This window comes from Mobula birostris, chromosome 9, assembly GCF_030028105.1.
Source record: "Mobula birostris isolate sMobBir1 chromosome 9, sMobBir1.hap1, whole genome shotgun sequence".
Classification (NCBI taxonomy): Eukaryota; Metazoa; Chordata; class Chondrichthyes; order Myliobatiformes; family Myliobatidae; genus Mobula; species Mobula birostris.
The window spans coordinates 40,156,331-40,178,791 of NC_092378.1; the positions used below are offsets into that span (position 1 = coordinate 40,156,331).

At 44.0% G+C, this 22,461-nt stretch overlaps 1 protein-coding gene across 2 annotated transcripts in view; it reads right to left on the bottom strand.

Annotated features, from left to right (window-relative positions):
• LOC140202704 (V-type proton ATPase subunit S1-like) overlaps positions 1-22,461 on the bottom strand; it is a 64,018-nt gene that overhangs the window by 37,787 nt on the left and 3,770 nt on the right. Inside the window, exons 1-3 of one of the 2 annotated variants that reach the window (XM_072267890.1) lie at positions 21,652-21,776; positions 17,486-17,612; positions 17,321-17,389 (exon numbers count right to left, since the gene is read on the bottom strand). In XM_072267890.1, the coding sequence (XP_072123991.1) occupies positions 17,321-17,389; positions 17,486-17,612; positions 21,652-21,725 (270 nt within the window). In that variant the 5' untranslated portion in view covers positions 21,726-21,776. Of the gene's footprint in view, positions 1-17,320; positions 17,390-17,485; positions 17,613-21,651; positions 21,777-22,461 lie in introns of those variants that run through there. The other variant, XM_072267889.1, reaches the window with a different exon arrangement.

The window sequence follows — 22,461 nt, forward strand, 5'->3', positions numbered from 1 at the left end:
CAGGAGCAAAGGTGATGAACTGAGAGCTTGGATACATACATGGAATTATGATGTAGTGGCCATTACAGAGACTTGGCTGGCACCAGGGCAGGAATGGATTCTCAATATTCCTGGATTTCAGTGCTTTAAAAGGGATAGAGAGGGCGGAAAAAGGGGAGGAGGGGTGGCATTACTGGTCAGAGATACTACTACAGCTACAGAAAGGGTGGGAAATGTAGCAGGGTCCTCTTTTGAGTCAATATGGGTGGAAGTCAGGAACAGGAAGGGAGCAGTTACTCTACTGGGGGTATTCTATAGGCCCCCTGGTAGCAGCAGAGATACAGAGGAGCAGATTGGGAGGCAGATTTTGGAAAGGTGCAAAAATAACAGGGTTGTTATCATGGGTGACTTTAACTTCCCTAATATTGATTGGCACCTGATTAGTTCCAAGGGTTTAGATGGGGCAGAATTTGTTAAGTGTGTCCAGGATGGATTCCTGTCACAGTATGTGGATAGGCCGACTAGGGGGAATGCCATACTAGATCTAGTACTAGGTAATGAACCAGGTCAGGTCACAGATCTCTCAGTGGGTGAGCATCTGGGGGACAGTGACCACCGCTCCCTGGCCTTTATAATTATCATGGAAAAGGATAGAATCAAAGAGGACAGGAAAATTTTTAATTGGGGAAAGGCAAATTATGAGGCTATAAGGCTAGAACTTGCGGGTGTGAATTGGGATGATGTTTTTGCAGGGAAATGTACTATGGACATGTAGTCGATGTTTAGAGATCTCTTGCGGGATGTAAGGGATAAATTTGTCCCAGTGAGGAAGATAAAAAATGGTAGGGTGAAGGAACCATGGGTGACAAGTGAGGTGGAAAATCTAGTCAGGAGGAAGAAGGCAGCATACATGAGGTTTAGGAAGCAAGGATCAGGTGGGTCTATTGAGGAATATAGGGAAGCAAGAAAGCTTAAGAAGGGGCTGAGAAGAGCAAGAAGGGGGCATGAGAAGGCCTTGGCGAGTAGGGTAAAGGAAAACCCCAAAGCATTCTTCAATTATGCAAAGAAAAAAAGGATGACAGGAGTGAAGGTAGGACCAATTAGAGATAAAGGTGGGAAGATGTGCCTGGAGGCTGTGGAAGTGAGTGAGGTCCTCAATGAATACTTCTCTTCGGTATTCACCAATGAGAGGGAACTTGATGATGGTGAGGACAATATGAGTGAGGTTGATGTTCTGGAGCATGCTGATATTAAGGGAGAGGAGGTGTTGGAGTTGTTAAAATACATTAGGACAGATAAGTCCCCGGGGCCTGACGGAATATTCCCCAGGCTGCTCCATGAGGCGAGAGAAGAGATTGCAGAGCCTCTGGCTAGGATCTTTATGTCCTCGTTGTCCACGGGAATGGTACCGGAGGATTGGAGGGAGGCGAATATTGTTCCCTTGCTCAAAAAAGGTAGTAGGGATAGTCCGGGTAATTATAGACCAGTGAGCCTTACGTCTGTGGTGGGAAAGCTGTTGGAAAAGATTCTTAGAGATAGGATCTATAGGCATTTAGAGAATCATGGTCTGTTCAGGGACAGTCAGCATGGCTTTGTGAAGGGCAGATCGTGTCTAACAAGCCTGATAGAGTTCTTTGAGGAGGTGACCAGGCATATAGATGAGGGTAGTGCAGTGGATGTGATCTATATGGATTTTAGTAAGGCATTTGACAAGGTTCCACACGGTAGGCTTATTCAGAAAGTTAGAAGGCATGGGATCCAGGGAAGTTTGGCCAGGTGGATTCAGAATTGGCTTGCCTGAAGAAGGCAGAGGGTGGTGGTGGAGGGAGTACATTCAGATTGGAGGATTGTGACTAGTGGTGTCCCACAAGGATCTGTTCTGGGACCTCTACTTTTCATGATTTTTATTAACGACCTGGATGTGGGGGTAGAAGGGTGGGTTGGCAAGTTTGCAGACGACACAAAGGTTGGTGGTGTTGTAGATAGTGTAGAGGATTGTCAAAAATTGCAGAGAGACATTGATAGGATGCAGAAGTGGGCTGAGAAGTGGCAGATGGAGTTCAACCCGGAGAAGTGTGAGGTGGTACACTTTGGAAGGACAAACTCCAAGGCAGAGTACAAAGTAAATGGCAGGATACTTGGTAGTGTGGAGGAGCAGAGGGATCTCGGGGTACATGTCCACAGATCCCTGAAAGTTGCCTCACAGGTGGATAGGGTAGTTAAGAAAGCTTATGGGTGTTAGCTTTCATAAGTCGAGGGATAGAGTTTAAGAGTCGCAATGTAATGATGCAGCTCTATAAAACTCTGGTTAGGCCACACTTGGAGTATTGTGTCCAGTTCTGGTCACCTCACTATAGGAAGGATGTGGAAGCATTGGAAAGGGTACAGAGGAGATTTACCAGGATGCTGCCTGGTTTAGAAAGTATGCGTTATGATCAGAGATTAAGGGAGCTAGGGCTTTACTCTTTGGAGAGAAGGAGGATGAGAGGAGACATGATAGAGGTGTACAAGATAATAAGAGGAATAGATAGAGTGGATAGCCAGCGCCTCTTCCCCAGGGCACCACTGCTCAATACAAGAGGACATGGCTTTAAGGTAAGGGGTGGGAAGTTCAAGGGGGATATTAGAGGAAGGTTTTTTACTCAGAGAGTGGTTGGTGCGTGGAATGCACTGCCTGAGTCAGTGGTGGAGGCAGATACACTAGTGAAGTTTAAGAGACTACTAGACAGGTATATGGAGGAATCTAAGGTGGGGGCTTATATGGGAGGCAGGGTTTGAGGGTCGGCACAGCATTGTGGGTCGAAGGGCCTGTACTGTGCTGTACTATTCTATGTTTGTTCTGTATTATTATAAATGTTTGTGCATTATACATACTGTATGTAGGTCATGCCAAATTTAGTGAAAGAAAGTGGAACTCAGGCTAATAAATTAAGGTTATGAAATGGGGCAATTCAATATAGACAGTAATCTGATGCATCTTCATCTGGTGGTTCATCCAAACTCATTCATGTGTAGCAGCTACTTAGGGCTGCATATTAGAATAGGCATTACAGAAAGCATGATCTATTTAGAAGAATGATAATAAAATAATTAGTTGTAATTCTCATTTAGTAATTTCTTCATTAAGAAAAAATAGAAAACCAAAGATAAGAAATAGTGCAAAGCATAGTCAAGGGGTCTTAGGGTAAATAGCTAACTAAAAGAAACTTTCAGAAAGAAAATAAAGGTGTTGTATTTCACTTTTCACATGCCTTTCAGGATCAAGATGTTTTACAGCCAATGAAATACTTCTGAAGGATGGATATTTTTGTAATTGTAAGAAATATAGCACCATCTAATGCTATTTTGTAGTAGTACAATCATAAGCATGAAGCACTGAAATTGTGTGTCAGGTGGAGCACAACAACATTGCAAGCTTATAAACTGAACATACATGAAAAAACGGTACAACAAAGGAACAGGAAATGTGGATGTTCGCAAACCCATGTAGATGGCAGGACAAGTTGGGCTTGTAAATAGGCAGAATGAATACAAAAAAAAATACTGCTTTTGGCAGTCTGCAATCACCGTGAGCAGCCGATCGTCTGGCTGAGACACAGTGAGGTTTAAAATGAGCTCGGGGCCTTTGGGGACTTTTTGGTGGGCTGCAATAATCGCAAGCAAACGCTTGTTGGGCTGAGGTGGTATGACATTTTAAAAGAGCTTGGGGTATTTTGGGAGTTTTCAATAGGCTGTAATCATAATGATGATTAGGCACTCAGCACAGGCCATTAAAAAGTAATGAGGTGTAAGTAGCCCAGCTATTGTTGGAGTGAGCCAGGGTTAGAGCTTTGGTTCAAAAGGCTAGGTGAGAACAGGTGGAGAGTCCAAGTAAGTTTCTAGTAAGTTTTTTAAATCTTTCTTTGTCTATTAGTACGTAGCTAGAGCAGTCAGAATGGGTCCATGGTCAATGGTATGTTCTTCATGCGAAATGTGGGAACTCTGGGAGACCTCCAATCTCCCTGGTAACATACAATGCATGAGGTGCATTGAGCTGCAGCTCCTTAGAGACCATGTTAAGGAACTGGAACTGCATCAGGATGATCTTCGGCTCATGTGGGAGAACAAGGAGGTGATACATAGGAGCTACAGGGAAGTAGTCAGCCCTAAAAGCTCCAGGAAGAACTACCTGGGTGACTGTCAGGAGAGGAAAGGGCAATAGGCAGCCAGTACAGGGTACCCCTGTGGCTGTTCCCCTCAATAGTAAGTATATCGCTTTGGATAGAGGTGTAGGGTGGGGGGGGCGGGGGAAGATGACCTACCAGGGGAAGCTGCAGTGACCGAGTCTCTGGCACTGTTTGGCTCTGCGGCTCAGAAGGAAATGGGACAAAGCAAAGGTGCAGTAGAGATAAAGGATTCCATAGTTAGAAGAGCAGACAAGAAATTCTGTGGATATGAAAGAGATACCTAGATGATTATGTTGCATCCCAGGTGCCAGGGTCAGGATGTCCGGGATTGGATCCATGGCAGGCATTCTAAATGGGGAAGGTGAACAGCCAGAAGTTGTGGTACATATAGGTACCAATGACATAGGTAGGAAAAGGGAGGAGATCCTGAACAGAGAATATAAGGAGGTAGGTAGAAAGCTAAAAACCGGACTTTCAGGATAGTAATCTCTGGATTGATGCCTGTGCCACACACAAATGAAGATAAGAATAGGATGATTTGGCAGATGAATATGTGGCTGGGTAATTGGTAAAGAAAGCAGGATTTCAGATTTCTGGATCATTGGCATGTCTTCTGGGGAAGGTATGATGTGTACAAATAGGATGGGTTACACCTGAACCCAAGGGCAGCCAATATCCTTGTGGGCTTTTGGGGAGGGTTTAAACTAATTTGTCACGGGGATGGGAACCAGAATAATTGGGCTAAGGATGGGGCAGTTGGTAGACAAGCAGATGCAGTGTGTAGTAAGGAAGGACAGGTAGATGATAGGGCAAAATTACTGTCAATGGGATGAGTTGAAGTGTAACATGGGGACAAAATCAAAAAGGTTGATGAATACAGAACTAAAGGTGTCATATTTGAATGCAAGCAGTACAAAGAATAAGGTAGATGATCTTGTAGTGCAATTAGAGATTGGCAGGTATGACCTCACCTACCACCCCACCAGCCTCCGGATCCAGCACATTATCCTCCGCAACTTCCACCACCTTCAACAGGACCCCACCACTAAGCACATCTTTCCCTCTCTACCCCTCTCTGCTTTCCACAGGGATCGGTCCCTCCACGACTCCCTTATCCACACATCCCTCCCCACGGATCTCCCACGCGGCACTTATCCCTGTAAGTGTAAGTGCTACACCTGTCCCTACACCTCCTCTCTTGCCACCATTCAGGGCCCCAAACAGACCTTCCAGGTGAGGCAACACTTCACTTGTGAATCTGTTGGGGTCATCTATTGCATCCGGTGCTCCCGGTGTGGCCTCCTCTACATCGGTGAAACCCGACGCAGGTTGGGGACTGTTTCGTCGAGCACCTCCGCTCCGTCCACCGCAACAGACAGGATCTCCCAGTAGCCACCCACTTCAACTCTGCTTCCCATTCCCATTCAGATATGACCATACATGACCTCCTCTACTGCCATGATAAGGCTAAACTCAGGTTGGAGGAGCAACACCTCATATACCATCAAGGTAGTCTCCAGCCCTTTGGTATGAACATAGAATTCTCCAACTTCCGGTAATTCCCTTCCCCTCTATCTCACTCTGCCCCCTCCCCCAGCTACCTATCACCTCCCTCATGGTTCTGCCTCCTTCTACTACCCATTGTGTTTTCCCCTATTCCTTCTTCACCTTTCCTGCCTATCACCTCCCTGCCTCCCCTCCCCCACCCCTTTATCTTTCCCCTTACTGGTTTTTCACCCAGAACCTACCAGCCTTCTCCTTCCCACCCTCCCCCCACCTTCTTTATAGGGCCTCTACCCCTTCCCTCTACAGTCCTGATGAAGGGTTCCGACCCGAAACGTTGACTCATCATTTCCACGGATGCTGCCCAACCTGCTGAGCTCCTCCAGCGTGCTGTGAGTGTTGCTTTGACCCCAGCATCTGCAGATTATTTAGTGGCAGGTATGACATCGTGGGCATCACTGAGTCATGGTTGAAAGAAGATCATAGCTAAGAGCTTAGCATCCAAGGATATACATTGCAGAAAGAGGTGACATAGGATCAGAAGATGTAGAATCTTTGTGTTAAGAAACTGTAAGGGTAAAAATACCCCAATTGGAGTTATATGTAGTCCTCTGAACAGTAACCAGGATGTGGGATAAAAATTGCAATGAAGGTAGAAAAGGCATGTTAAAAGGGCAATGTTATAATGGTCATGAGGGATTTTAATAAGAAGATAGATTGGGAAAATCAAGTTGATGCTGGATCCCAAGAGCAGGAATTTGTGGATTGCCTACAAGATGCCTTTTTAGAGCAGCTTATGGTTGACTGCACTAGGGAAAGGCATTTCTGGATTGGGTGTTGTGTAACAGACCAGATTTAATGTGGGAGCTTAAGATAAAGAAATCCTCAGGAGGCAGAGATCATAATATGATAGAATTCACCCTGCAGTTTGAGAGGGAGAGGCTAAAGTCATTTGTATCAGCATTATGGTGGAGTAAAGGGAACAATAGAGACATGAGAGATGAGTTGGCCAAAGTTGATTAGAAGGAGGCGCTAGCAGGGATGAAGGCAGAACGGCAATGACTGGAGTTTTGGGGAACAAATTGTAAGATGCGGGATCGATACTTCCCAAAGATGGACAAACATTCTAAAGGGAGGATCACACAAGCATGGCTGACAAGGGAAGTCAAAAGACAGATAAAAGCAAAAATTAGTGGAAAGTTAGATGATTGTGAAGCTCTTAAAAACCAACAGATGGCAACTAAAGAAACCACAAGGAGAGAAAATACGAAATAAAAGTTAAGCTATCTAGTAATACAAAAGAGGATAGCAAAATTTTTTTTCAGGGTATATGAAGTATAATATAGATGTGAAATTGAGTATCAGACAGCTAGAAAATGATGCTGGAAAGGTAGTAATTGGGGCCAAAGAAACGGCAGTTGAACTTAAGTATTTTGTGTCAGTCTTCACTGTGGAAGATATTGGCAGATTGCCAGGATTTGACTGTTAGGGAGCAGAAGTGAGTGTAGTTGATAGTAATAAGGAGAAGGTGCTTGGGAAGTTGAAAGGTCTGAAGGTAGATAAGTCAGGTGGACCAGATGGACTATATCCCAGGGTTCAAAAAAAGATAGCTGAAGAGAGGTGAAGGCATTAGTGATGATCTTTCAAAAATCAGTAGATTCTGGAATTGTTCAGGAGGACTGGAAAGTTGCAAATGTCACTCCACTTTTTTAGAAAGGAGAGAGGCAGAAGGAAGGAAATTATAGACCAGGTAGTCTGACTTCAGTGGCTGGGAAGGTGCTGGAGTCCATTATTAAGGATAAGGTTTCAGGTACTTAGAGAAACATGATAAAGTAGGTCAAAGTCAGCATAGTTTCCTTTAGGAGAAATCTTGCCTGACAAATCTTTTAGAATTATTTGAGGAAATAACAAGCAGAATAGATAAAGGAGAGTAGGTGGATGTTATTTACTTGGATTTTCAGAAGTCATTTGGCAAGGTGCCACACATTAGGCAGCTTAACAGGTTAAAAGCCATGGTACTACAAGAAAGATGCTATCATGTATAAAAGATTGGCTGAATGGCAGGGGGCAAAGCATTCAAATCTAAGCAGTTGAACTTGCTTAGATTAGTGGTGTTCAACATAATGTTGTGCCAAACAAGCACATGATTCACATCCCATTTATCACTTTAGTTCCCTCCATCACCAGGGCACAATGGCCGCAGACTGTTCTACAAAATGCAAAGCAGCAACTTTCATAGGCTTCTTCAGTTGTACCTTCCAAAGTGATAACCTTCAGCATTTGAAAGTACCGAATCAGGAGAGGTAAGGGATTATTAGTGTCTCTAAGTCACTCACCAAGTTACACAATATCCCTGCTTAGAAAACTGTCATTGTTTCATCAATGGTTTTGAGAAAGACCATCATCTCAAGGCTGATTAAGAACACATAATAAATGCTAACCTTGCCAGCAAAGTTAACATATATCAGAATAAAAGAAATTTAAATTAATTACAAGTTATGCCATTAGTTTAATCAGATTCCCAGACTTTACATTTTTTCCTGTAGATTTCTGCTACTCGGGTGCATTGTGATCGTTTTTTCCATTGCTGTAATTGAATCTGTGCATCACAAATTCTATTGCAATGAAGTCACTGCCATTGTGATTGCCCTGTATTACATTATTACTTTAAAAATATACCTTAATAGAGTTTTCTTTTACTCCCTTTCAAAATAAGTCAGTTGTTTTAATCTAAGTAAAGGCCCGGTCTGTAGATAAATCATAATAATCATAAAAAGCCGTCAAATAAATTTTATTAGGAAGGAACAGTTGAAAAACCTTCCTGTAGTAATAATGAGAAACATTTTTGAATCTTCTCCCTGTTTTCCGTTTGCAGTAAGGAGATCCAATCTAATTGACTAATGGTATGCAATAATGCACAGACCAACTTATTCCTGACTTCTGCGCATGTGCATTGTAACACAGAAATCAGAGATGAGCTGAAGGTCAGAGGCTGGAACGTTTGACCTCTCAGTTCACTCTGCACTATGTCTGGGAGCCTAGCTGAGAGTGCTAATCACCCTTGAAATAATGGTGATGGGCATCTTTTTTTGATCCTCTTCAGAAAGGTAGAGAGTTGTTGGATCTCTTCTCAAAGCCAATGATGAAACAATTACATTTTTCTAAATGGGTGGTGTGTAAATTGCAGAGTGACTTAGAGGCCCTTATCTCTTCTGATTTTGTACTTCCAGGTGATAAAGTTAGTACTTTGGGAGGTACAGCCAAAGCCTAGGCAATTTGTTGCTTTGAATTTTGCCAAAAACAATTCACCTCTAGCTTCTCAACTGCTTGCCAGCAAATCCAGGCATATACTGAACTACCTTACTCATTTTAAAATTTGTCTGTTGAGCAGTCCAGGGGCATAATAATGGTATGAAGATGGGGTCGCAGGATCCATCACCAGCAGCGTCAGTTACTGCTCATAGACTATATTGCTTTGCAACACAGCTGTGGCAACAAGACTTCAAAACATTTGGCCCCATCAGATCAGAAGTAAATGTGGCTGTGAGAATATTAAAGGAGCAAGCAGGCAGAATCTAGTATGAACTAGCCCACTGCTATTTTGTGATTCGTTGCAAGTCATTGTGTAAAGTGGTCACCCTGAAGTGAAGACTTCCGTCACACCTCATTACCCAAGTGGAACTTGACCCTAGCAAAGGTACATCCAGTTACTTGTACCACCACTGTCAACAGTATGTATTTACTACAGTAGGTGATTTAATGATTTGTGGTAGATTAGAAAGTTAACTGTAAAACATTTAACAATTTATGAATAACCTCTACAGTCTCTTGAAGGTTAGATTTAAGCATAGCTTCATTGTGATATCCCATTCATCTTAACCCATGTTACCAATGGCATCTGGCATATCAATAACCAGAAACTTATGTTGAGAAAGCAGTATACTCATTACTCATTGTTATTTAAATGCTTAATTCATGGTGGTTATATTCTGCTTTGAATAATATCTTTAAGCATCATAGACTTAGTTGATGGATACTCAGAAAAAGTTAGTGATTGCAACATAATCCTCTGGAATGATTTAGATATGTAGTTACTCTCTCCTGCAGAGCAGCTCTCACTCTTCTGTAAAGAAATTCACAGAGCTGTTAGACCAAAATTTGTTTCATATAAACAAAAAAAGCAGCTCTTATATTTTCACAATCATCTTTATTCCTACTGTATATATTCTCCCTCCTATTATTTCCCTAAAGTTCTGTTCTTACACTTTCTGAGGAATAATAAATAAACTGTGGTAAACCGTATATATGTTGTAACTGGGTTACCTGTCTGGACATGCCCCTCTGCTGACTGCTCCTGTGGCTCCTCCCATAGACCCCTGAGTAAAGGCGATTGTGCCACTGCTCCTCCTCTCAGTCCAGGGCAGATACTCAGCATGGACGAGGTCCCATTTTACTGTTAATAAAAGCCTTTCAGTATTTACTCTACTTCCAGTCTTTTGGAGTAATTGATAGTGCTTCAATTTTATTAACAGTAATTTTAAAGCATGGAACATGTACTGAGACCCGACAAATTAGACCTCGACCCGCAAACGCCTGAAGCCGGAAACGCTTTCGAACTCTGGCTGGTTTGCTTTGAATCATACCTAGAGGAGATTGCAGTGACCGAGTCCGCCACGAAGCGCAGAGTTCTCCTCTCCAGGATCAGTCCACGGGTCTACTCAATAATTAGAGACCAGCTGAGCTATGACGGCGCGATCAGTGCCCTCAGAAGGCAATACCTGCGGCCGGTAAACACCGTCTATGTGCGACATTGCTTAGCGATGCGGTAACAGCGGCTCGGAGAATCGAGCGCCGAGTTTGTCCGGGCCCTACAGACACTCGTGCGGGCCTGCGATTGTCGGGGGCTGACAGCCGGAGAGCATGCGGAGCTCCTAGTAAGAGACGCCTTCGTCACGGGGACCAGGTCAGTGTACATGCACCAGCTGATCTTACTTTACGTTCGGTGATTGAGCTGGCCGACACGCTGGAGGCCACTCTGCACAACTCTGATGCTCTCCAGGCACGTGATCTCCCAACGGCCTCGTGGTCACCGCAGACCCCGCAACCCACTGGCAAATCGACCAATGGCTGCTGCCAGTCGCAAGTCCGTGAAGTGCTACTTCTGTGGACTCGAGAATCACCCCCGGAAATGCTGCCCGGCCCAAGAAGCTACCTGCTCCAGCTGCAGAAAGAAGGGCCACTTCGCCAAGGCCCGTAAGTCCAAACCACGAGCAGGATCGAGCAGTGCCGCGTGCAAGGCATGAGGGTCGCCATTTTGCCTGCTGCCATCTTGCCTGCACGCCGCCACCAGGTGCGAGACATGGGGCGGCCATCTTAGTCGGCACCACCTCGCACCGCCTATGACCCACGGGTGCTCACGAGGCATCCCACCACGCTAGATCAGGACAGCGACTCAACTCTGGCCTCCATGACCCTCGACCAAAGCGCTCCCCACCAGCTCGCAAGGTCAATGATGGACGTCCTGGCAGAGGGGCGCAGGACAAGCTGCCTGTTTGACACGGGCAGCACGGAGAGTTTTATCCACCCGGACACGGCGCAGCGTTGTGGACTCGTGATACGGCCGGTAAGTCAGAGGGTTGCCATGGCTTCCGGGTCGCATACAACAGACATCCAGTGGGGGGGGGGCATTGTGTAGCAACGCTAATGGTGCAGGGCACAGAATATCGAGACTTTTACATTATTGGTCATGCCTCAAATGTGTTGTCCCTGTGCTATTGGGGCTCGACTTCCAGAGCCACCTGAAAAGCGTGACAGTGGAGTATGATGGGCCCCTCCCACCAATCACTGTTGGAAATCCTCAGTTTTGTAGGGATACGTCACATACCCCACTACTGACCACCTCCACACACTGACCCGCACATTCCACCCAACACCATGCCAACAGCTGCACTACAGACACCACTTGTGGCCTCTCCACCCTCAAGATCCCTCCCCCACCGCTGTTCACCAACCTGACCCCCAACTGTAAACCTGTGGCAACTAAAAGCAGGAGGTACAGCGCGGGAGACAGAGCCTTCATTAAGTCGGAGGTGCAGCGGCTGCTTAGGGAGGGGGTCATTGAGGCAAGCACAAGTCCTTGGAGGGTCCAGGTGGTCGTTGTTCAGAACGGGGAGAAAAATAGGATGGTCGTGGACTATAGCCAGACCATCAATAGGTTCACGCAGCTCGACATGCACCCTTTATACCGCATCGCGGATATGGTCAATTATATAGCACAGTACAAGGTGTACTCAACCATAGACCTAAAATCTGCTTACCATCAGCTCCCCATCTGCCGGGAGGACCGCCCTTACACCGCCTTCGAGGCAGATGGCAGGCTTTATCACTTCCTGTGCGTCTCCTTCGGTGTCACAAATGGTGTATCTGTCTTCCAGAGGGAAATGGACCAGATGGTGGACCAGTGGCAACTGAAGGCCACGTTTCCATATCTGGATAATATCACCATCTGCGGTCACGACCGGCAGGATCACGACAACAACCTCCAAAAATTTTTCCAAGCCGCCAAAGCTTTCAATTTCACCTATAACAAGGAGGACAAGTGTGTGTTTGGAACCACCCGACATGCTGTCCTTGGGTCTGTTGTGGAGAACGGAGTCATTGGCCCTGACCCCGACTGTATGTGCCCCCCGTTGGAACTCTCTCTTCCCAACACCCTCAGAGCCCTCAAGAGGTGCCTGGGCTTGTTTTTATATTACACCCAATGGGTCTCTAACTACACAGATAAAGCCCACCCCCTGGTCAAGTCCACCACATTTCCCCTCTCAGCCGAGGCCGCGCAGCCTTCAGCTGCATTAAAGGGGACATTGCCAAAGCAGCAATGCATGCGGTGGACGAGGCCATTCCCTTCCAAGTAGAGAGTGACACCTCCGACTTCGCGCTGGCTGCTACCCTCAACCAGACGGGAAGACTCGTGGCGTTCTTCTCCCGTACTCTTCAAGACCCTGAAATTCGGCACTCCATGGTGGAGGAAGAGGCCCAGGCCATAGTGGAAGCTACTAGGCACTGGAGGCACTATCTCACCGGCAAAAAGTTCACCCTGCTGACTGACCAGCGGTCAATCGCAGTCATGTTTAGTAACCAACAGCGGGGCAAAATCAAAAATGATAAAATTCTGAGGTGGAGAATCGTACTCTCCACCTACAACTATGACATCATGTACCGGCCTGGGAAGCTCAATGAGCCCTCCGATGCCCTATCCCGGGGAACGTGCGCCAGCACGCAGATCGACCGGCTATACGCCCTACATGTAGATTTTTGCCACCCGGGTGTCACCCGGCTTTTCCACTTCATGAAAGCCTGGAACCTGCCCTACTGCCTTGAGGAGATCAGGGCGATGACCAGGGACTGCCAAGTCTGCGGAGAGTGCAAACTGCACTTCTACTGACTGGAAAAGGCACAACTAATCAAGGCCACCCTTCCCTTTGAGCGACTGAGTGTCGACTTTAAGGGCCCCCTTCCCTCCACCGACCGCAATGTGTACTTCCTTAACGTTATCGGCAAGTAATCGCAGTTCCCCTTCGTCATCCCCTGCCCCGACACCACTACCACGTCAGTTATAAAAGCCCTACGCAAGCTCTTCACTCTGTTCGGATACCCATGCTACATCCACAGTGACAGAGGGTCCTCGTTTATGAGTGACGAGCTGCGCCAGTACCTGCTGGCTAGGGGTATTGCAACCAGTAGGACCACGAGCTATAATCCCCGGGGGAATGGACAGGTGGAGAAGGAGAATGCCACAGTGTGGAAAGCCACACTCTTAGCCCTCAGGCCAAAGGGACTGCCAGTCTCTCACTGGCAGGAGGTCCTTCCTGAGGCACTCCACTCCATCCGCTCCCTGTTATGCACGTCCACCAATGCCACCCCTCATGAGCGACTCTTTTCTTTTCCCAGAAAGTCGACCACTGGGACCACCCTACCAACTTGGCTGACATCCCCGGGGCCAGTGCTGCTCTGGAAACATGCGAGGAGCAATAAATAATCCCCAATGGTTGAGAGGGTTCACTTACTTCATGCGAACCCCCAGTATGCCTATGTGGTTTTATCTGATGAGTGGGAGGACATGGTCTCCATCCGCGACCTGGCGCCCGCAGGAGCACCGGGCCCCTACTCTGAACACTCCATGGTGACTATTAATATACCCACGAGACACCGCGCACTCCAAGCCCTACACATACACCACACGACACCCCCATACTGGGCGCGACGCACACGCACGAGGGATTACCGACGCCTAACGTACTGACACCTCAAGTCAGGCCGGAGCCAGCACAACCACTGTCGCCAGTGCAAGCACCACCGGTGCTACATAGATCACAGCAACGGACTCAACCACCTGATAGACTTGACCTGTAAATATACTTGTTTTAAATATTGTCAGTCACTTCATCCCGCGGGACTCTTTGTAAAAAGGAGGGATGAATGTGGTAAACCATATATATGTTGTAACTGGGTTACCTGTCTGGGCACGCCCCTCTGCTGACTGCTCCTGTGGCTCCTCTCACAAACCCCTAAATAAAGGCGATTGTGCCACTGCTCCTCCCACTGTCCCGGGCAGATACTCAGCATGGACAAGGTCCCATTTTACTGTTAATAAAAGCCTTTCAGTACTTACTCTACTTCCAGTCTCTTGGAGTAATTGATAGTGCATCATAAAGCCCTAAATCTATTGTATAAACATAAGGAAAAGAAGCAGACCTGTTGGAAATGCTGGGTACTTTTAAAGGCTAATGGCATTGAAAGATTTCTAGTTTTAGAAACATAGAAAACCAACAGCACAATACAGGCCCTTCGGCTCACAATGCTGTGCTGAACATGTCCTTATTTTTGGAATTACCTAGGGTTACTAATAGTCCTCTATTTTTCTACGCTCCATGTACCTATCCAAGAGTCTCTTAAAAGAGTTTTTTTTAATTTAAGAGTGTAGCAAAATGGAAGAAACACTTATAATTGAAGTTCTAAACAGGGAGAGTTACTTTTCTCTGCTCAGTAGTTACACTCTCATTTCACAGTCAAAATACTGTAGGATGAAGGGCTAGTCTACAGGCTTGAGCACAAACAAAACTGACCAATGCATTTGTGCAGTATCTCATGAGTAAATTTTTGTCTTCTGGAATGAGATGTTTGATCAATAGCCCTCAATTCTCACAAGAAGATGTCACAGCATGGAGCAGAGAAGTTATCCCAAATATCCTGGCCAACAATTTTCCCTCAGATGTTTTTATTAAAATACAAAGTCTGTAGATAATTTGATCCTTTATCTCAATGCTTTTTGAAATAACCTCTTGTATAGAAATTGACAACTGTATTGTCAGATTAATTAAAAATTGGGTTATGCTGAGGTTATGAAAAAGTATATATAAATGCAGTTTAACAACAGGAATTCTTCAGATGCTGGAAATTCAAGCAACACACATCAAAGTTGCTGGTGAACGCAGCAGGCCAGGCAGCATCTGCAGGCCAGGACAGGCAGGGAGCAAGCTGAGACAATAGGTCGGCCAGGACAGGACAGGACAGGCCGACCTATTGTCTCAGCTTGCTCCTGCCCCACCGAACTCATTTCTGCATACCTCAGCACTGTTTTATCACCCCTTGTTCAATCCCTTCCGACCTATGTTCGTGACACTTCTCACGCTCTAAAACTTTTCGATGATTTTAAGTTCCCTGGCCCCCACCGCTTTATTTTCACCATGGATGTCCAGTCCTTATATACTTCCATCCCCCATCAGGAAGGTCTTAAAGCTCTATGCTTCTTTTTGGATTCCAGACATAATCAGTTCCCCTCTACCACCACTCTGCTCCGTCTAGCGGAATTAGTCCTTACTCTTAATAATTTCTCCTTTGGCTCCTCCCACTTCCTCCAAACTAAAGGTGTAGCTATGGGCACCCGTATGGGTCCTAGCTATGCCTGCCTTTTTGTTGGGTTTGAGGAACAATCTATGTTCCGTGCCTATTCTGGTATCTGTCCCCCACTTTTCCTTCGCTACATCGACGACTGCAGTGGCGCTGCTTCCTGCACGCATGCAGAACTCGTTGACTTTATTAACTTTGCCTCCAACTTTCACCCTGCCCTCAAGTTTACCTGGTCCATTTCCGACACCTCCCTCCCCTTTCTAGATCTTTCTGTCTCTGTCTCTGGAGACAGCTTATCCACTGATGTCTACTATAAGCCTACTGACTCTCACAGCTATCTGGACTATTCCTCTTCTCACTCTGTCTCTTGCAAAAACGCCATCCCCTTCTCGCAATTCCTCCGTCTCCGCCGCATCTGCTCTCAGGATGAGGCTTTTCATTCTAGGACGAGGGAGATGTCTTCCTTTTTTAAAGAAAAGGGCTTCCCTTCCTCCACTATCAACTCTGCTCTTAAACGCATCTCCCCCATTTCACGTACATCTGCTCTCACTCCATCCTCTCGCCACCCCACTAGGAATAGGGTTCCCCTGGTCCTCACCTACCACCCCACCAGCCTCCGGGGCCAACATATTATTCTCCGTAACTTCCGCCACCTCCAACGGGATCCCACCACTAAGCACATCTTTCCCTCCCCCCCCCCTGCATTCCGCAGGGATCGCTCCCTACACAACTCCCTTGTCCATTCGTCCCCCCCCATCCCTCCCCACTGATCTCCCTCCTGGCACTTATCCATGTAAGCGGAACAAGTGCTACACATGCCCTTACACTTCCTCCCTTACCACCATTCAGGGCCCCAAACAGTCCTTCCAGGTGAGGCAACACTTCACCTGTGAGTCGACTGGGGTGATATACTGTGTCTGGTGCTCCCGATGTGGCCTTTTATATATTGGCGAGACCCGACGCAGACTGGGAGACCGCTTTGCTGAACATCTACGCTCTGTCCGCCAGAGAAAGCAGGATCTCCCAGTGGCCACACATTTTAATTCCACATCCCATTCCCATTCTGACATGTCTATCCACGGTCTCCTCTACTGTAAAGATGAAGCCACACTCAGGTTGGAGGAACAACACCTTATATTCCGTCTGGGTAGCCTCCAACCTGATGGCATGAACATCGACTTCTCTAACTTCCGCTAAGGCCCCACCCCTCGTACCCCATCTGCTACTCATTTTTATGCACACATTCTTTCTCTCACTCTCCTTTTTCTCCCTCTGTCCCTCTGAATATACCTCTTGCCTATCCTCTGGGTCCCCCCCCCCCTTGTCTTTCTTCCCGGACCTCCTGTCCCATGATCCTCTCGTATCCCCTTTTGCCTATCACCTGTCCAGCTCTTGGCTCTATCCCTCCCCCTCCTGTCTTCTCCTATCATTTTGGATCTCCCCCTCCCCCTCCAACTTTCAAATCCTTTACTCACTCTTCCTTCAGTTAGTCCTGACGAAGGGTCTCGGCCTGAAACGTCGACTGCACCTCTTCCTACAGATGCTGCTTGGCCTGCTGCGTTCACCAGCAACTTTGATGTGTGTTGTATAAATGCAGTTTCATCATTTTTAATGCTTTGTTGCAGTTTAATGGAATTTCGTAGCATAGAAAATATTTTCTTGTTATTCCAGGTGGCTGAGGTTGTAAATGTTAAATTCAATGCCGCACCTACGTTATTTTATTTTTAAATACAATCAAGTACTAGTGGCATGGCTGTATTTACCTGTATATTGTAGAACACTTCATTGTCTCCATTATGAGGACCATAACATGTAAAGTCTTCAACACTAAGCTATGAAGCAAACAAAAAAGTCAATGAGTACATATCACAAAATGTTTAGTAAGAAATGCGGTATAAACTTTAATGTCATAAAAAGCTATCACTAACCTCATTCTGAAGAAATAGAATAACATTCTGGGAACCTTGGTTAAAAATTGGTTTCAGGAATGTATGTAGCTCTTCATTTTCAATGATATGACCTTCATGAGTTGCATTTTTCAAATTCCATAAAGAGCTATAAGTGATCAAAAACATTTCAAAAAGGCTTTGTGCTTCATATAGGTATTATAAAGATCATATTTAAAATATAATTGAATGTACTGGAGAAGCAAATTTTCCTACTTCACTACGATCAATATAATCAGTTAATATTTTACTGAAAAAATGCATGCATAAAAGAAAATTGAAACATTTAACATCAATATGTGCATCCATTTCTGGAAATTTTCTTTAATTCTAGCTAAATTGCAATATTAGCTGTAGAAAACATGTGGTCTTAAAATTGACATGAAAATTAAATATGCTTGTAATTTAGTGCTGCTACAGTACTGAAGACCTACAAAAAGGTCATTATTCCTTCCTTTAAATATATAAGGTCCTTCTTGATTTTTCCCTTCACTCATAGGTTTAACAACTGCAACCTAATAAAACACCAAAAACAATGTCCTTTTAAAAGTTAATGATCACATGAAAACCATTGTTAAAACATAATGAATACTTGCTTCTCAAACATTCCTCTTTTATTTATGATTTGGAAACAGATTTCTCCTTGTATAGATATTTGTATAGATATTTAATTTTGGGTATCCAGAGGCTTCTGTGACAGCACTTACCAAACAAATAACCTGGGTCACTTAGGATGATAGTTAGACATGAGCATTATCACCTGGAAGTTCGTCTCTAAATAGCATCCTATCCTGTGTATGCATTGTTCTTCTTTCATTTAACTCAATATAATGGTGTAGTTAGGTACCTAAATATTGCTCATGCAGCCAACATGCTAGAAAAAGTTAAATCAAAGAAGTGAATATTTAATGATAGGTTAAGAACAATTACTGCAAAGTCAATTCTCTGGCTCTAAAAGATTTATTTTGTAGATATAATCACATACTTTTAAGGATTTTTAAGCACTTACCTCTCTTCCAATTCCATTGCCCTTTCCCAGTATTTATTTCAGATTCTGTATAATTCTACTCTCTCTTTTTTGGTTTAGAATCTCCGTGTCCCAGTGAGATTTCTTCAGTCTAATTCATTGAAAAGTGCCATATCTTGTCCAGCTCTCACACATTATAAATTCAATACAGAGGGTGCAACATTGGATTACAGCCAAGCAAATCTGTGTTCAAAATCCTGCAAATACTCCATGGGCAGGCACATCATTTCATCCATAGCATTAAAAATGCTGTTCAAAATTGTACAGGATAATGTAATAAAATTGCTTAAAAAGCAATAAAATATCAAAAAATTATTAATTCTGATCCTAAAATTCTGGGTTTTATAGTGCATGCACTTCAAAGACAAACAATTGCAAGATACTGAAGATCATTTGGTTCTGGATGGTGCCATTATAAATTTGCCGAGATGCACTCATTGTAAAAATTAATAGACCAGTTTAAAAAAAGCAGGTGAATTCATCATAATGTAATTATGTGCATAACATATATGTTAGGGCATACTCTGAAGTTAGGGTATATAGCAAATATTAATTTCAACAGCAGCCATTCTTCAGATTTGAATGTGGGTTGCAGATGGAAATTAAAACGCAGCTCTGAAGAATGGACTTCCTGGAGCTACAGGTTGGGTCATTCACAAACAAAGAAACACTCCACTTCGACCTCAGATGTCTGTATATGCGTGAATGCGGCCTAGGGTCAGTGGGGAATAATAATCATTCTGGGTGTCTGGAGTGTGGGTGCAAAGGAGGTGTTTGAAAGCTATATGTAATTCAAAGGAAGTATTGTAGATACAGTACATTGTAGAATTGTCCAGCTGTTAGCTTTGATCTTTAGCATATAAAAATGTCGTGAAGTATTGGCTGACCAGGCCTCTACTTCCAAGAGAGTCTCAAATGCTGAGTAAAACACTTCCATATCCACTAGCTTCAGTGTCTCTCCAGGGAAGTTGTTCATAACTATAACAACATACATTTGAATTTCTTTAACTGTTTTAACCAGACATCTGTTTTACATCTAATTAAAAAGGTCTCTGGACACAAATATATATTCAAATTAATTAGATCTTGTTATAGTACTGTACTGGGTGGCAGAATGGAGATAATTCTCTACCAAAGGAGGTGTAAGATGTCCCTTCCCTCTGCTGGCCTGTAGTTCACCCTTGGGCAAGGTCTGGCAACTGCTTAGCGCTTGATTAGGGTCACATGAAGCTGTGGGAGCAGGTGGTGTATGGTCATATGAGTAGCTGATGCATATCCTAGTTATGCAACCACTGATGCCAGAGAGACAATCTTTGAAGAGTATTGATAATGACTGAGGTCTTGTAAAGACACTGGCCAGAAGAAGGTAATGGCAAACAATTTCTGTAGAAAAATGTGCCAAGAACAATCATAATACTGAGACCATGACTGCCTTCATCATACAACATGGCACATAATGATGTTGATGATAATTGTACTGCAAGATGAATCCACTGCAAAAGCAGCAATCAAGTTATCTTGAATATGTGATTCTCGCTATTGGAACTTTTCTTTGCCAGAGACTGCCTACTTTCACCTCCAATAAAATCTCCATCAATGATATTTCTACCTTGATACTTAACCATTCATAAACAGTTCCACATAGAAACACATCTTTCATTTGAAAATTGTATTCATCAATTATTTTAGCATTTCATTATCTATACTGAATTTCTATTTCTCAGTATCACAAATTTTAAACCTGATCCTTCTGTTGAAACTTCATTATGGATTTCCATTGCCTTATTTCCATTCCTCAAAATTACCCTCAGGGTAATCCATTCTTCTGGCTTTAGCTCTTTGTGTGTGCATCTCTCTCCCTTTTCTATCATTAACCACATACACACTATGTTGTGTGTCGGTGGCATACAAAAGGCACCTCAAAGAAACAATAAAGAAAAGTTTTGAATGTGCCCAAGTTTATTGTGGAGAGATCGGGGAGAAGCAGACAGGAGTGCAACAGAAAAGCTAAGCCCAGATCTAATGATAGCTTACACACAGAGGCCACTTTATTAGGTACCTCTGGTGTCTATACATGATATTCTGCTGCTGCAGCCAATCCACTTCAAGATTGACATTCTGTGTGTTCAGAGATGTTCTTCTGCACATCACTGTTGTAACATGAGGTTATTTGAATTACAGTCAACTTCCTGTCAGCTTGAACCAGTCTGGCCATTCTCCTCTGATCTCTCTCATTAACAAGGAGTTTTGGCCCACAGAACTGGATTTTAGACCATTGAATTTTGTTTTGGACTATTCCTTGTAAATTCTAGAGATTGCTATGTGTGAAATTCCCAGAAAGTCAGCAGTTTCTGAGATACACAAATCACCCCATCTGGTTTCAACAACCATTCTATGGTCAAAGTTACTTAGGTCACATTTCTTCCCCATTCTAATGTTTGATCTGAACAACAACGGAACCTCTTGACCAAGTCTAAATGTTTTTATGCATTGAGTTGCTGCCACATGATTTACTGATAAGCTATTTGCATTAGTGAGCTGGCATACCTAATAAAGTGCTATTGACTGTACATGACGCTTCAGCAGCATTTCACTTGAGGCATGGGTAGAGACAAGCAATGCCACATGCGTAGTAATTGCCTCGATATATGGCATGAAACACATTTCACAGTCATACCTGATACCCATTGTTGCAATCAATCTGCTTCGCTTTTGAACAAAGAACAGGGTGGAGCTAGTGGGAACAGACAAGAGTTTGTAGTAGAGATTGCAGGCAACACATTCTGGTATATGTTCAGACACATTCTGGAATTTCCTTATAACTTCTCCACCAAGTTCTTCCTTTAAGGGGTATGTAGGATAAGCAGGCTACATGCTCACTAAAGATGAAGTGGGATAAAGGATCTCAGGTTGATGACACAAATTAGTGAACATTATAGAATAAAGAAAACAAAATATTCAGATTTTCATTTCCAGCAGCATATAAATAAGAAGAGCTATCATGTTAAACTTGCTGAGAATTTTGCTAAATAACACAGCAGAGCATCGATCACAGTATTATATAAAGTTACTTCCTTCGTTAGTCCTGACAAAGGGTCTCGGCCTGAAACGTCAACTGTACCTCTTCCTAGAGATGCTGCCTGGCCTGCTGCGTTCACCAGCTACTTCGATGTGTGTTGCTTGAATTTCCAGCATTGCAGAATTCCTGTTGTTTGCATTATATAAAGTTTACAGTTTATCGAAGAACTGAAAAAAAGATCCAAGCAAAGAGAGGGGATAATGATCAAAAATGATTGAACAGGTTGGGAATGTTTCTCTGAAAAAGAAAAGGCTGCAGGTTGGATGAATACAGGTCTTCATGAGTAAGCCTGCCTTAAAAAAACTAGATATATGGATTGGCAGAAGGCTGGGAGCTGTGAATTGGCTGCAAGTCCAAAACTGAGGATCATAAATGGGAAATCATTCTTACTTTACTTTGGTAATCAGACTTCATTGTATCTGCTTCAGCTCAATGTCTAGTTTATTAATTATACTGCTGTGAAGTGCTTTACTGATTAAGCTGTTGTGAAATTTTCTACATTGAAGCAATTTTCTAAATTAAGCTGCAGCTGGCAGCCAAAGGTATTTAGTTCTCTTTTAATTTTTATAATTTATGAACTTTGCTTAAGGTTGCTTGCCAACAGCTTAAAAGCACTATAAAAGTTTGGCTAAGTTGTGAAGTTTATTTCTCTGCAGATGTACTGCAAAATTATTAAACTGTGGGGAACCTTGTTCTGTTAATGCCTTCCGTTTCTGACAATAGCCAGGTGTGTCTGTTTTGGAGTTTTGGGTTAAGTATGCAGAATATCTGAAAAATGGGATTAGGAAAGTGAGTATAATAGTTACTCATTTGCTCCATCAAAGGAGCTTTATCCTGTTGAATTCAAAACTC